This window comes from Leptonychotes weddellii, chromosome 4 (genome assembly GCF_054177405.1).
Source record: "Leptonychotes weddellii isolate Sample4059 chromosome 4, ASM5417740v2, whole genome shotgun sequence".
NCBI lineage: Eukaryota > Metazoa > Chordata > Mammalia > Carnivora > Phocidae > Leptonychotes > Leptonychotes weddellii.
This window is the reverse complement of record NC_138372.1, coordinates 112,320,701-112,333,807: the sequence shown is the minus strand read 5'-3', so window position 1 is coordinate 112,333,807 and position 13,107 is coordinate 112,320,701. Positions and strand designations below refer to the sequence as shown.

The following is a 13,107-nucleotide window of genomic DNA, read 5'->3' as shown; positions in this document are numbered from 1 at the left end:
GAGCATTACATAATGATAAAGGGATTAATCCATCAAGAGATTAACAATTATAAATATCTATGCAGCCAACAAACATAGGATCACCTAAGTACATAAAGCAAATATTAACAAGCATAAAGAGAGAAACTGATAGTAATATAATAATAGTAGAGGACTTTAACACCCCACTTACATCAATGGATATCATCCAGACAGAAAATCAGTAAGAAAACAGTGGCTTTGAATGACACATTACACTAGATGTATTTAACAGATATATAAAGAACATTCCATCCAAATACAGCAGAATACACATTCTTTTCAAGTGCACATGAAACATTCCACAGGATAGATCACATGCTAGGCCACAAAACAAGTCAGAATGAATTTAAGAAGCCTGAAATCCTATCAAGCATCCTTTCCAGCCACAACAGTATGAAACCAGAAACCAATTACAAGGGGAAAAAAGAAAGAAAAAGAGAGAAAGCAAGTAAGCAAACACAAACAAATGTGGAGGCTAAACAACATTGTACCAAGCAATGGGTCAATGAAGAAATGAGAGAGAATTCCAGAACACATGGAGAAATATGAAAAGGAAAGCACAATAGTCCAAAATCTTTAGGACATAGTGAAAGTTCTAAGAGCATTTCAAAGGCCTACCTCCAGAAACAAACAAACAAACAAACAAAAAACTTGAACAATCTAACCTTATACTTAAAGGAACTAGAAAAATAACAAATGAAACCCAAAGTCTGCAGAAAGAAAAATATTAACAAAGATCAGAGCAGAAATAAATGAAATGGAGACTAAAAAAAACCAATAGAAAGGATCAATAAACAAAACAAAATTAATAAACCTTTAGCCAGACTCACCAAGAAAAAAGAGAAAGGACTTAAATAAATAAATTCAGAAATGAAAGAGAAGTAACAACTGACACAACAAACATACAGAGAATTATAGGAGACTACTGTCAAAAAGTATATGCCAAAAATTGGGACAATCTAGAAGAAATGGATAAATCCCCAGATCATATAATCTCCCAAAACTGAATCAGGAAGACAAAATCTGAACAGACCGATTACTAATAATGAAATTAAACTGCAATCAAAAAACTTCCAATAAACATAAATCCAGGACAACATGGCTTTCCAACCAAGTGAATTCTACCAAATATTTAAAGAAAAGTTCTTCTCAAACTATTCCAAAAAATAGAAGAGGAAGGAAAAGTTCCAAATTCTCTCAATGAGGCCAGGATTACCCTGATAACCAAAACCTAACAAAGACACTACAAAAAAGAAAAAAAAAACACAACAAAAAACACCCACAAACCTACAGGCAAAATCCCTGATGAACACAGATGCAAAAATGCTCAACAAAATATTAGCAAACAAATTCAACAATACATTAAGAATCATTCATTACAATCAACTGGGATTTAGTCTAGGAATGCAAGGATGGTTCAATATATGCAAAACAATCAACGTGATACATCACATTAACAAAATGAAGGATAAAAACCATATGATCACCTCAACAGATTCAGAAAAAGCCTGTGACAAAATACAACATCCACTTATGATAAAAACTCAACAAAGTAGGTTCATCATAATAAAGGCCATATATGAAAAACACACACTTAACATCATACTCCATGGTGAAAAACTGAGAGCTTTTCCTCTAAGATCAGGAAAACGACAAGAATGTCCACTCTTAGCACTGTTATTCAACACTGCACTGGAAGTACAAGTCATAGCACTTAGATAAGAAAAAGAAATAAAAAGCTTCCAAACTGGTAAGGAAGAAATAAAACTTTCACTATTTGCAGAGGACACAAAACTATATACAGGAAGTCCTAAAGACTTCACCAAAAAACTATTAGAACTAATAAATGAATTCAGTAATGCTGCAGGATAGAAAATTAATATACTGGCTGGCTCAGTCGGTTAAGCATCTGCCTTCAGCTCAGGTCATGATCCCAGGGTCCTGGGATTGAGCCCCACATCAGGCTCCATGCTCAGCAGAGGGTCTGCTTTCCCTTCTCCTACTCCCCACTGCTTGTGTGCTGTCAAATAAATAAAATCTTTAAAAAAAGAAGAAAATTTGGGATGCCTGGGTGTCTCAGTCAGTTAAGCGTCTGCCTTCAGCTCAGGTCATGATCCCAGGGTCCTGGAATCAAGTCCCACATCAGACTCCTTGCTCAGCAGGGAGCCTGCTTCTCCCTCTACCTGCCACTCCCCCTGCTTGTGTGCAGTCTCTCTTTCTCTCTCCCCTACTCTCTAGCAAATGAATAAAATCTCTTTTTTTAAAAAAGAAAATTAATATACAGAAATCTGCTGCATTTCTATACACCAATAATAAAGTAGCAGAGAGAAAAAAAAAATTTTAGTCCCATTTACAATTGCATCAAAAAAAGAAGAAAAAAACCCTAGGAATAAATTTAACCAAGGAGGTGAAAGACCTATAGTGCGAAAATTATAAGACTCTGATGAAAGAAAGTGAAGATGACACAAATAGAAAGATATTCCACGGTAATGCACTGGAAAAAATAATATTTTTAAAAATGTCCCAACTGCCCAGAGCAATCTACAGATTCAATGCAATTCCTACCAAAATACCAAAAGCATTTATCACAGAATTTAAACAAATAATCCTAAAATTTGTACTGAGCCACAAAAGACTCTGAATAGCCAAAGCAATCTTGAGAAAGAATAACAAAGCTAGAAGCATCACAATCCAAAATTCAATATAGTACTACAAAGCTATAGTAATCAAAACAGTATCGTGCTGGCACAAAAATAGACATATGGATCAAAGGAACTGAACAGACACCCCAGAAATACACCCACATTTTACAAAGTCAATTAATCTATGATCAAGGAGGCAAGAGTCTACAATGGGGAAAAAGACATTTCTTCAACAAATGGTGCTGGGAAAACTGGACAGCTACATGTAAAAATAAAATTGAACCACTTTCTTACACCATACATAAAAATAAACTCAAAATGGATTGAAGACCTAAACATGAGACCTGAAACCATAAAACTCGTAAGAGGAAACATAGCAGTCTCTTGGACATCAGCCTTAGCAACATATTTATGGATATGTCTCTTAAGGTAAGGGAAACAAAAGCTATCAGGACCACACCAAAATAAAATGCTTTTGTACAAAAAGGAAGCCATCAACAAAACAAAAAGCAACCTACTGGAGATATCTGCAAATGATTCATCCAATAAGGGGTTAATTACCAGGACATATAAAGAACTCATATAATTCAAACCAAAAAGCAAATAATCTGATTAGAAAACAAGTAGAGGACCTGAGCAGTCATTTTTCCAAAGAGACGAACAAATGGCCAACAGACACATGAAAAGATGCTCAACATCACTAACCATCAGGGAAATGCAAATGAAAACCACAATGAGATATCACATCACACCACAAGAATGGCTAGTATCAAAAAGACAAAAAATAGTAAGTGCTAGTTAGGCTGTGCAGTAAAAGGAACTCCCGTACACTGTGCTGGGAATGTAAACTGGTGTAGCCACTATGGAAAACAGTATGGAGATGGCTCAAAATATTAAAAATAGATATACCATATGATCCAGTAATTCCACTATTGGGTATTTAATCAAAGAAAATGAAAACCCTAATTTGAAAAGATACCTGCACCTCTATGTTTACTGCAATATTACTTACAATAGCCAAGCAACCCAAGTGTCCATCCATAGATGAATGGATAAAAAAGATGTGGTATAGATATAAAATGTAATATTAGCCATAAAAAAGAATGAGATCTTGCCATTTCCAACAACATGGATGGACCTAGGGGGGTATTATGCCAAGTGTAAATAAGTCAGTCAGGAAAAGAAAAATACCATATGATTTCACTCATATGTGAAATCTAAAAAACAAAACAAATGAACAAACAACAAAAAATAGAAACAGACTCATTAAGTACAGACAACAATCTTATTGCCGGAGGGTAGGGATGCAGGCGGAAAGGGCTAAATAGGTAACAGGGATTAAGAGACACAAACCTCTAGTAAAAAAATAAGTCACAGAGATGAAAAATACAACATAGGGAATATAGACAGTATTATAATAATGTTGTATGGTGAGAAATGGTAACTACATATATTGTGATGAACACGGCATAATGCGTAAAACTGACGAATCCCTATCTGTGCACCTAAAACTAATATAACACTGCATATCAACTATACTTAATTAAAAAAAAATGTTTTTAAAGAATAAATGGTTAGAGCAGTTATACATTTCTGTAGTCTCAAAAATTTTACTAACAAGTAGTCATTTTTCCTATCAACCACTCTGCCTCCTAAATAAAAACTACTGAATGACAGATGTGAATTTTTTTTTTTTTGGCTGGAATTAAGGAATCTTACAAATCCGAAATACAGAAATTCAATTTTAACCTCATGCCTTAGAGACACACGTGAAAAACCTTACATCTAGAGATGTAAGTTTATGCATTAACAAAATGGAAGTATTATATAATAATGATTTAAACTTGAAGAAATACTTCTAAACATTTAAAAATGTGTAACAGGAATTATTCTCACTCATCCTCATGTTTAATCTTAAAACGCTACTTGGAGAAGATTATATAAAAAGTTCATTTCATTTATGGAGTATATAAGAAAATAAGATAGTTCTCATATAATTAGGCTGAAATTCATTTGTTCAAGTAAAAAATTATCACAGGATAGAATTACAAAGATAATAAGCATATTTTAAAAGCAATCATCATAATAAGTTTCTTGAAATTCCAAACTTAAAAGATAGCATTACATTACACTTTAAAAATAAACAGACATCATAAAGAAAAAAATGTTTTCATGTACAAAGAAGGCAGAACCAAGAGTCCAAGACTGCCTGCAGTTCCCCAACTGAGAGCTCTTTTAGTCAAGGCAGACTTTGACTACCTTCAGGTATAAACATTTTCAAATATAAAACATTATAAGATTTAGAGTATTTTCTGGAGTACAAACAATTAGATTCAAATCAGAAATGACAAGTACCATTGCAAAATTCTAATCCTTCACTCACATCACTTAAATCAGGATGATTATTAAAAAGACTGAGTGAGAGGCCATAATAGCTACAGAATAAAGAGTAGAAGACAGCAAACTGTAAAGGTTCTGTATTATTAGTATCTAGAATACTGAATGTACAGCATTATGTCTCAGAAATTTTCTAAAATACTTAAAAGGTAATCTATTTGGACTAAATAAACAGGTCCCATAAACTTCAAAATTTAGATTTCACCCTTTCAAGAAATATGGAACCCTGCCATATTTCTATCTCCAAAAGTTTATGAAAACAGAGCAAATTTTAAGTATTAAGATAAATGACTTAATAAAATAAAACCTCACTGTAGCAGTTAAGAAATTACAAGTAGTGTCCCAAAAATAATCATCCCAAAGAACTGAAAGGCATCTGAAAATCTGATAGTAAAAATCTGGTATCATTAAAAAAAAAAAAAAAAAATCTGGTATCATTTCACTTAAGCAAATGTTTAATAATAAGTGACTTAAAAACAATAAAGTATATTGATAGAAGTACTGAGAGCATAAGAACATTAAAGGAATAAGCTGTATTTCATCAATTTTAAAATGTCCTTTTAATCCACATGTTAAAATCTGAATCTGGGATTGCCAGCAACCTGGTTTTAATTCAGGTTCTCGCAAAGAGGAGTTTGTTCTCCTGTCAGTCACCTAGGAGCACTATGAATCTGAGACAACCCTGAATTCTTGTCTCAAAGTTTTTTAAACAATATTGGCAACATGAATTCAGACTGCAAACCTGAATCAGTACTGGCTTACAGTTCAAAATCTCAGAGATGCTTTTTCTTTTTTTTTTTTTTTTTATCCCTCCATTAAGTGCCAAGGTTGAAACATGGAAGTTTCCTTTCTGTCCCCTTCTGTGAAAAAGTTTATTTCCCATTTAATTTTACAGGAAGGATGTAGCCTTTCAGTGTCCCAGCTTTATTACAGGGTCTCTTTTTTCCCCCATCTTGGGGGGTTTTATTTGTTCCTTAAGTGGCACATAAAAAATAATGCTATAACTTCAAACTGACAGCATCTTAGAATTAACCAAATATGTAGAAAAATGAAACTGCTTCTCCCTAACATAATCATAAAAAGTAACAACATTAATACTAAGCAAATAAAGAAAATAAAAATGAAGTTGTAAATACCTGTCATTTGTATATACTCTCAAAAGTCTTCTATCAAAATCACTTTCATATCTAAACCTCTCGTCCATTTCTTCACTTACTTCAGGATCTTGATCTGGTCTATAATACTGTCTATCAAAAACACCATCCTCATTAAACCGGCAAAATCTTCTATCTGGAATTTCAGCTTTGTTGGCAAACCTTTGATGTTTTTTACTGGAAATGCCCACTTCTTCATTAGTTTTTTTAATGATTCTTCTGTTCCTTAATTCAATTTCATCATCTAGTTGTCGATATCTGTCCTCCTCTAGTCTTCTTTGGTTTAGAAGCTCTTCATATGCCTCCGAAGGAGTTAAGACATTTCTTATAGGACCGTCTGAATTTTCACAAGATGTTTGTATTTGTGAAGGTAAATCAGGCTTAACCTGACTAATAGGTTTTTTATTTCTTTGATTCTTGTGCTGGTCAATTAAAAAAGAAAACAAAACAGATCTTAATACAATGCTATTTCTTAAAAAGTAATTATACCCTCAAATGATGCTTAGTCTATTTATCATCTCAACTCCAAGGCCTAATCACCCAAAAGAAATAGCTTATCTTTAGAAAAAAAAAAAAAAACTCCAAGGAAATGTTAGCCTTCAAAACTTAATAAATAAAATATAACAAGCAACAGTGATATGGGTAAGTGGCTACAAAAAGAGAGGATAAACTAAATGCAAATTCCTATCCCAGGAGATAATAGGCATATTTTGGCAGGTAATATTGCTTCAAAATATTTCAAATTAAATTCTTAATACAAACAATATAGAAAGTGGTCAATTTTTTGGCCCTATTAACATCAACCATTCTTAAATTTGGAAAAAAATATATAGCTAGAAATGGTCAGCATTTTAAAAATCTTAAAAGTAAAAACTAGGGGCACTGGGTGGCTCAGTACATTAAGTGTCCAACTCTTGATTTTGGTTCAGGTCATGATCTCAGGGTCAGGAGACTAAGATTCTCTCTCTCCCTCGCCCCCCTTCCCGGGCCCCCTCCCTTGCCTGCTGGCACTCTCTCAAAAAAATTTTTTTTAATAAAAAGTAAAAAACTTTTTTATTGTTTAGTAAAAAACTAAACATCACTTAAAGCCAATCTCTAAAATTAAACCTCCCCCATGAAGTTAAAAAGTAGGGTAAGTTCTTCAATATGTGATAAAACCATTAATAAAACTAAATATTAAAATGCCCTGTGTTTAGTTCAATTTGGCTTAATCTTTAAAATATTTACATAAAAACCAAGTAAAATGTTTAACATATAAAAATATTTTCAAGTAAGTACAAAATATTCAACCTCTGGTGTTAAAGATTTACTTTAAAAACAAAACCTACCTCAGTACTACTCTTTTCTACCTGTCTGAACTTGTCAGTAGATTCTTCCTTACCCCTGAGAAATTGATTGTATTCTTTGTTGCGTTCAAGTTTCAACCTTTCCTTAAAATAAAAATCAAAAGGTAATGTTAAAACTCCAACTTCAGGAAAAAGTACCTTTATGTCCAATCAAACTCATACAAAATAAGAGATCTTACCCAGAATCAAGCTTTATTAATAATCTCAAGGATAGAAGTAGTTGCAAGGCACAAGAGAGGCAGGAAGAGGTCTGAAACAACCAATGCAATTCCCCACATCCTTTCTTGCCACATTAATTACTACATGCTTAGGTCCAGGTTAATACAGGAGGTCTTTAACAGAAGGGAGCTGCTTCAACCAAAAACATTCGTAAATAAATCTATCCCACTAGTAACTACATGACTGTGTTTGCCAGGAGACCTGTCATTACCATGTTTCCAAGGAAATTTGACCAGTTACCTTCCTTCTTTCCTCCTCAGAGACATCTCCCGCCTGTATTCCCCTACCAAAAGGGGGAATCTGTTCCACTCCCAAAAAACCTACTGCTAATCATTTCTTTCCCAAGTATCAAGAAGATTGATTATATTTTAAACATAAAAAGGTACAATTATCACAGACACTAAAATATTATAATATAAATGTTCTGTTGAAACACATACTACATTAGGAAATGTTTTTAAGCCTTAATATCTCCACTGTCATTGAAACAGGACAATCTAAAAAAAAAAAAAAATTAAAGATTTAACTAGGTCATCTTTTGAAACTTATTATCTGTTTGACTTATGTACTATGTCATGATCGCTGATCTAGCTTGGAAATTCAGTCCCTACAAGGGGTATGCAGTGCTTTATCACTACCACCTCTAAAGAGTAAGTAGATGTCGGGGCACCTGGGTGGCTCGGTTAAGCGGCGGTCTTCAGCTCAGGTCATGATCCCAGGGTCCTGGGATCATGCACCGCATTGGGCTCCCTACTCGCCTGGAAGCCTGCTTTTCCCTCTCCCTCTGCCTGCTGCTCTCCCTACTTGTGCTCGCTCTCTGTCAAATAAATAAATAAAATCTTTTAAAAAAAAAAAAGTACATGTATTTGTAGAGTGATAGAAACACATTCAAATAGCTCCAGACCTCACTCTACATCAAAGTTCAGTATACTCTCATTCACTCATCTCACTGATAACCGTGACACAGAGCATGAACTTTATAGCTCAGAAACCAATGCTGAAAAACATAAATTCTAAATATTCAATTAATTCACATATTAAAGATATATCACTCACATCATTATAAACGTTATGTTCAAAAGTTCTTTTAAAAACAGCACAACTAGGGACTCCACAGATTTTTTTAAAAGACATATATTCAAGAATGGGAAATGATATATCTTCCGCTTGCATTTAAGTCAGGAGTATGTTAATTATTTTGATACCTCATAAAACTACTACCCACAGTAACTATTCCTATCCACCTACCTTGGCAGATAACCTCTCACCAATAGGAAGAGAAACTCCCAGAGTAGATGGATCTGTTTCACTCGTGGACAGAAAATTTTTCTGTATATATACACATTAAAAAAATATATTACCTAATTGCCTTTATAAAATGTTTCATAAATGTGTCTTTACATTCTATTTTCTAAACTATGCATTATGCAGAGCAAAAGAATGGAATGGAGATGAAGACAGAAAGTACCAAAGTAATTAGAAAACAGAATTTTCTTCTAATCAACAGGTCCCTGAAGAGGAGAATCAGGTCTTAATTTTCATTTGCAACATATATATAATTCCAAATGATTAAAAAACCTGGGAAAAAAGGAAACTCTTTCCCAATTTATATTTCTCTTCTAAGCACATATTCTTCATTCTCACTGTCCTACTGTTCTTCAGCAAGATCCATATACATGCTGCAATAATGTTTTTTACTAATTTTCCTGCAATAATTTACGAAGGGATATCCACTCAAATGCCAAAAGATATAAACTATGAACATTGTTTCCTTCTATGTACCTCCACTCTTGTAAAGATTTAGATAACGCAGTGTAGTAGACAGATCATCAGACTAGGAGTCAAAAGACCTGGGCTCTAGGACTAGCCCCAACACTTCTCAGTTCTATAACACTGAGCAAGTTGCTTAACCTCCCTGACCCCGTCTTCATACATAAAATGAGAATGGTATCTGCTCTGCCTACCTACCAAAACTGGTATAAGGATCAGAGGATTAAAAATGTAAAATATCTTTGAATACTTTTAAAGTAAACACAAGGGATGAGTAAAAATACGTATGATCCCCAACTTCCTAGCACTGCTTGGTAGTCATATAATCTGGAAGTTACTTAACGTCTCTGCCTCAATTTCTCTGTCCAATAAGGCAGGGATAATGCCATCTAAATCACTAAGTTATGAGGATTAAATGAACTGATACTTGTCAAGCTGTGTAGTTCCATGCCTTTTATTTATTCATTAAACAAGCAAATATTGACTACCTAAAACTTTCCAGTTACTTTTCTTGGTGGAAGGGGGACAAAGATAAGAATATATCCCCTCTATGTAAGAAATTTACAATTCAGCTGAGGAAACAAACATGTAAACAAATAACTACAGTGTACCAACTGCTACAACATAATTATATTCAAAACATTTGGGAGCAGAGTGATTAATAAAACTTAATGATTAATAAGGTTTGATTGAGGGGCGCCTGGGTGGCGCAGTCGGTTAAGCGCCCAAACTCTTGGTTTCCGCTCAGGTCACGATCTCAGGGTTGTGAGATCAAATGCCCCGTGTCAGGCTCCGCGCTCAGTGGAATCCGCTGGAGATTCTCTCGCTCTCTCTCTCTCCCTCTGCCCTTCCCACTTGTGCTTTCTCTCTCTCTCTCTAAAACAAGTAAATAAATCTTTTAAAAAAAATAAAAATATAAGGTTTCATTCAATCTAAACTTAGAAGTAAGTTGTGCTACAAAAGCTGATTTGAAAGTTGATTGTATAGAACTCTAAACTTATTTGTCAGGGGAAAAAATAGGATGACTAGATCCCTGAATCAGTTTAACCCTTATATAAAAAGTACACTATAAACGTAGCCATTTTGTAGAGTTACACATGTACAAAAAAACATATTCAGAGTTCCAACCCCGGAAAGACAGAGATCCAGCATCCTCGCTCCTTCACTGGGCAGTTCACACTCCCAACACAGTCCCAGAACGATGTTTGAAATGTTCAATAAAATGAAAAAAATAAATAATAAGGACAGTATAGTGAGTTATTAAAAAAGTTAAATTCCAGACATTGTCTCATTCATTCAACAAATACTGAATGCCTACTGTCCCAACTGTTTGATATATCTGAGATTCATCAGTGAAGAAAAAAAGATCCCTGCCTTCCTGAAGCTTACATTCAAGCATGGGAAACTGACAAATAATAAACATAAGGAAGAGAATGGTATGTTAGAAGGTGATAAGTGCTATGACAAAATTAAAAGAACAGGCTACAAGCAATTCAGGCTTCTTGAGGATGGGAGTGGGAAAAATAGAAATCCAGAGTTCCCTTTTGGACATGCTCAACATAAGATACCCATTAGATTTCTAAGATATGTAGCCAAATGGAAAAGTGTGAGGTTCAGGAGAGAAGTCTGGGCTGTAAATATACATTTACTAATTCAATTTAAAAATTGTTCTTCTGAGAATATGTTCTCCCTGCACTTTTAAATGGTCAAGTGTCTTCTAGTCTAAAAACTGGAAAGAAAATAGCAGTTGTTTAATGGTTCTTCTTGGCAAAATTTAAGAATTTTTTTTTTTTAAAGATTTTATTTATTTGAGAGAGAGAGAATGAGAGAGAGCATGAGAGAAAGGAGGGTCAGAGGGAGAAGCAGACTCCTTGCTGAGCAGGGAGCCCGATGTGGGACTCGATCCCGGGACTCCAGGATCATGACCTGAGCCGAAGGCAGTCGCTTAACCAACTGAGCCACCCAGGCGCCCCAGGATTTAATTTTTTTAAATTTAAATATCCACGCAATCCAAAAGTCTGGAAGGCACAGAAAAAAAATCTAGAAAGAATAGGACTTCCTAGGGGTCAAGGAAGCCACTGCAGCCACCTACCCAAATCCTATGTAATTTTCTTTTTCCTGTGCTTTCCTTTCCATGCCCACCTTCTCAGACATCAACCAAAATTTGTCTCTTGCATAGTAAGGGCCTACTGCTCCTCTATCACAACCACAGTCTTGATAACCCAACACCAAAAACTCCTTCATATCCATTTGAATTTAAAGATTTGTACTCCTTGATCTTTCTCTCTTTCATAAAGGCAATTTCTTCCTATGCCTCCTACCACCACTCTTTTTTAAAATCTTCTATGAAGTAGTATAAAATCCACAAGTGAAAATGGTAGATAACTAGAGGAAAACCCCACCCAATAAGTGGTGGGAGAGGGGGAGAATATTGAGGTACAAGGCTTGGGAGGTGGGCTGGAACATGAAAGACCACATGCCATGCTAAGGAGTATGCATTTTTATCCTGAAGGTCTGTGAGGAGACACTTAAGTATTTAAATTGGTAAGGGACAGCATCATTCTGGAAAGTAGTATGAAGAACAGACTGAAAATTAGTGGAAGGAGAAGCTAAAAATCTGTAGCAGTAATTTAAAATAAATAATAAGATAAGAATCTCTAATATGCAGAACTAACAGTCCTAAAACAGTTATCAAGGTCTTCACAGGCTGCTTAAGGAGGTATAATGTTTCACACATATCAAATTAAAAATCTAATCTAGGAGCACCTCGCTGGCTCATTCTGTAGAGCATGCAACTCTTAATCTCAGGGTCATGAGTTGAAGCTCCATGTTGGGTGTAGAGCCTATTTAAAAATTAAATAAATAACAATAAATTCATTCATTCATTCATTCCTTTTAAAAAAAAACTAATCTATCCTATCCACCTACATCATTATTTTTTACTACTCTCAAAAAGAATCTACTCTAACCTACTCAGACTGGTAAATCACATGTGACTCATTCATACAAAGCTAAAGCCTACTGTCCAAGTCCTTCTTTCTATATTCTCTGTCTGAAAAGCTTCCTCTCCTTGATTTGCCCTCTAGAATATCCAAATCCTACCTATCCTACAATGTCTTACAAAATAACACCTTGAGGTCTTTCCTGATCATTACAGCCTTATTAGTTATCAGTTTCTAACCTGTATGAATGTTATCTCTATGACCAGATTCTAAGACCCCTTGAAGACAGATTCTTCTTTGTAAGTACTTAAAAAATGTTGGGTGAATGAATGAATGTGTGAGATTCTTTTTATTTATTTATTTTTTAAAGATTTTATTTATTTATTCATGAGAGACAGAGAGGGAGAGAGAGAAGCAGAGGGAGAAGTAGGCTTCCCGCTGAGCAGGGAGCCCCATGCAGGACTTGATCCCAGGAGGGATCATGACCTGAGCCGAAGGCAGACGCTTAACCGTCTGAGCCACCCAGGCGCCCTGTGAGATTCTTTTTAAAAAAAGTTCTGTAAGGGGCGCCTGGGTGGCTCAGTCGTTAAGCGTCTGCCTTCGGCTCAGGTCATGA

At 34.8% G+C, this 13,107-nt stretch overlaps 1 protein-coding gene across 1 annotated transcript in view; it reads right to left on the bottom strand.

The window, feature by feature from the left end:
- Positions 1 to 13,107, bottom strand: part of CSPP1 (centrosome and spindle pole associated protein 1) — a 117,397-nt gene that overhangs the window by 71,010 nt on the left and 33,280 nt on the right. The window contains exons 6-8 of the mRNA XM_081817125.1: positions 9,028 to 9,108; positions 7,543 to 7,644; positions 6,197 to 6,636 (exon numbers count right to left, since the gene is read on the bottom strand). Coding sequence (XP_081673251.1) covers positions 6,197 to 6,636; positions 7,543 to 7,644; positions 9,028 to 9,108 — 623 coding nt within the window. The remainder of the gene's footprint in view (positions 1 to 6,196; positions 6,637 to 7,542; positions 7,645 to 9,027; positions 9,109 to 13,107) is intronic.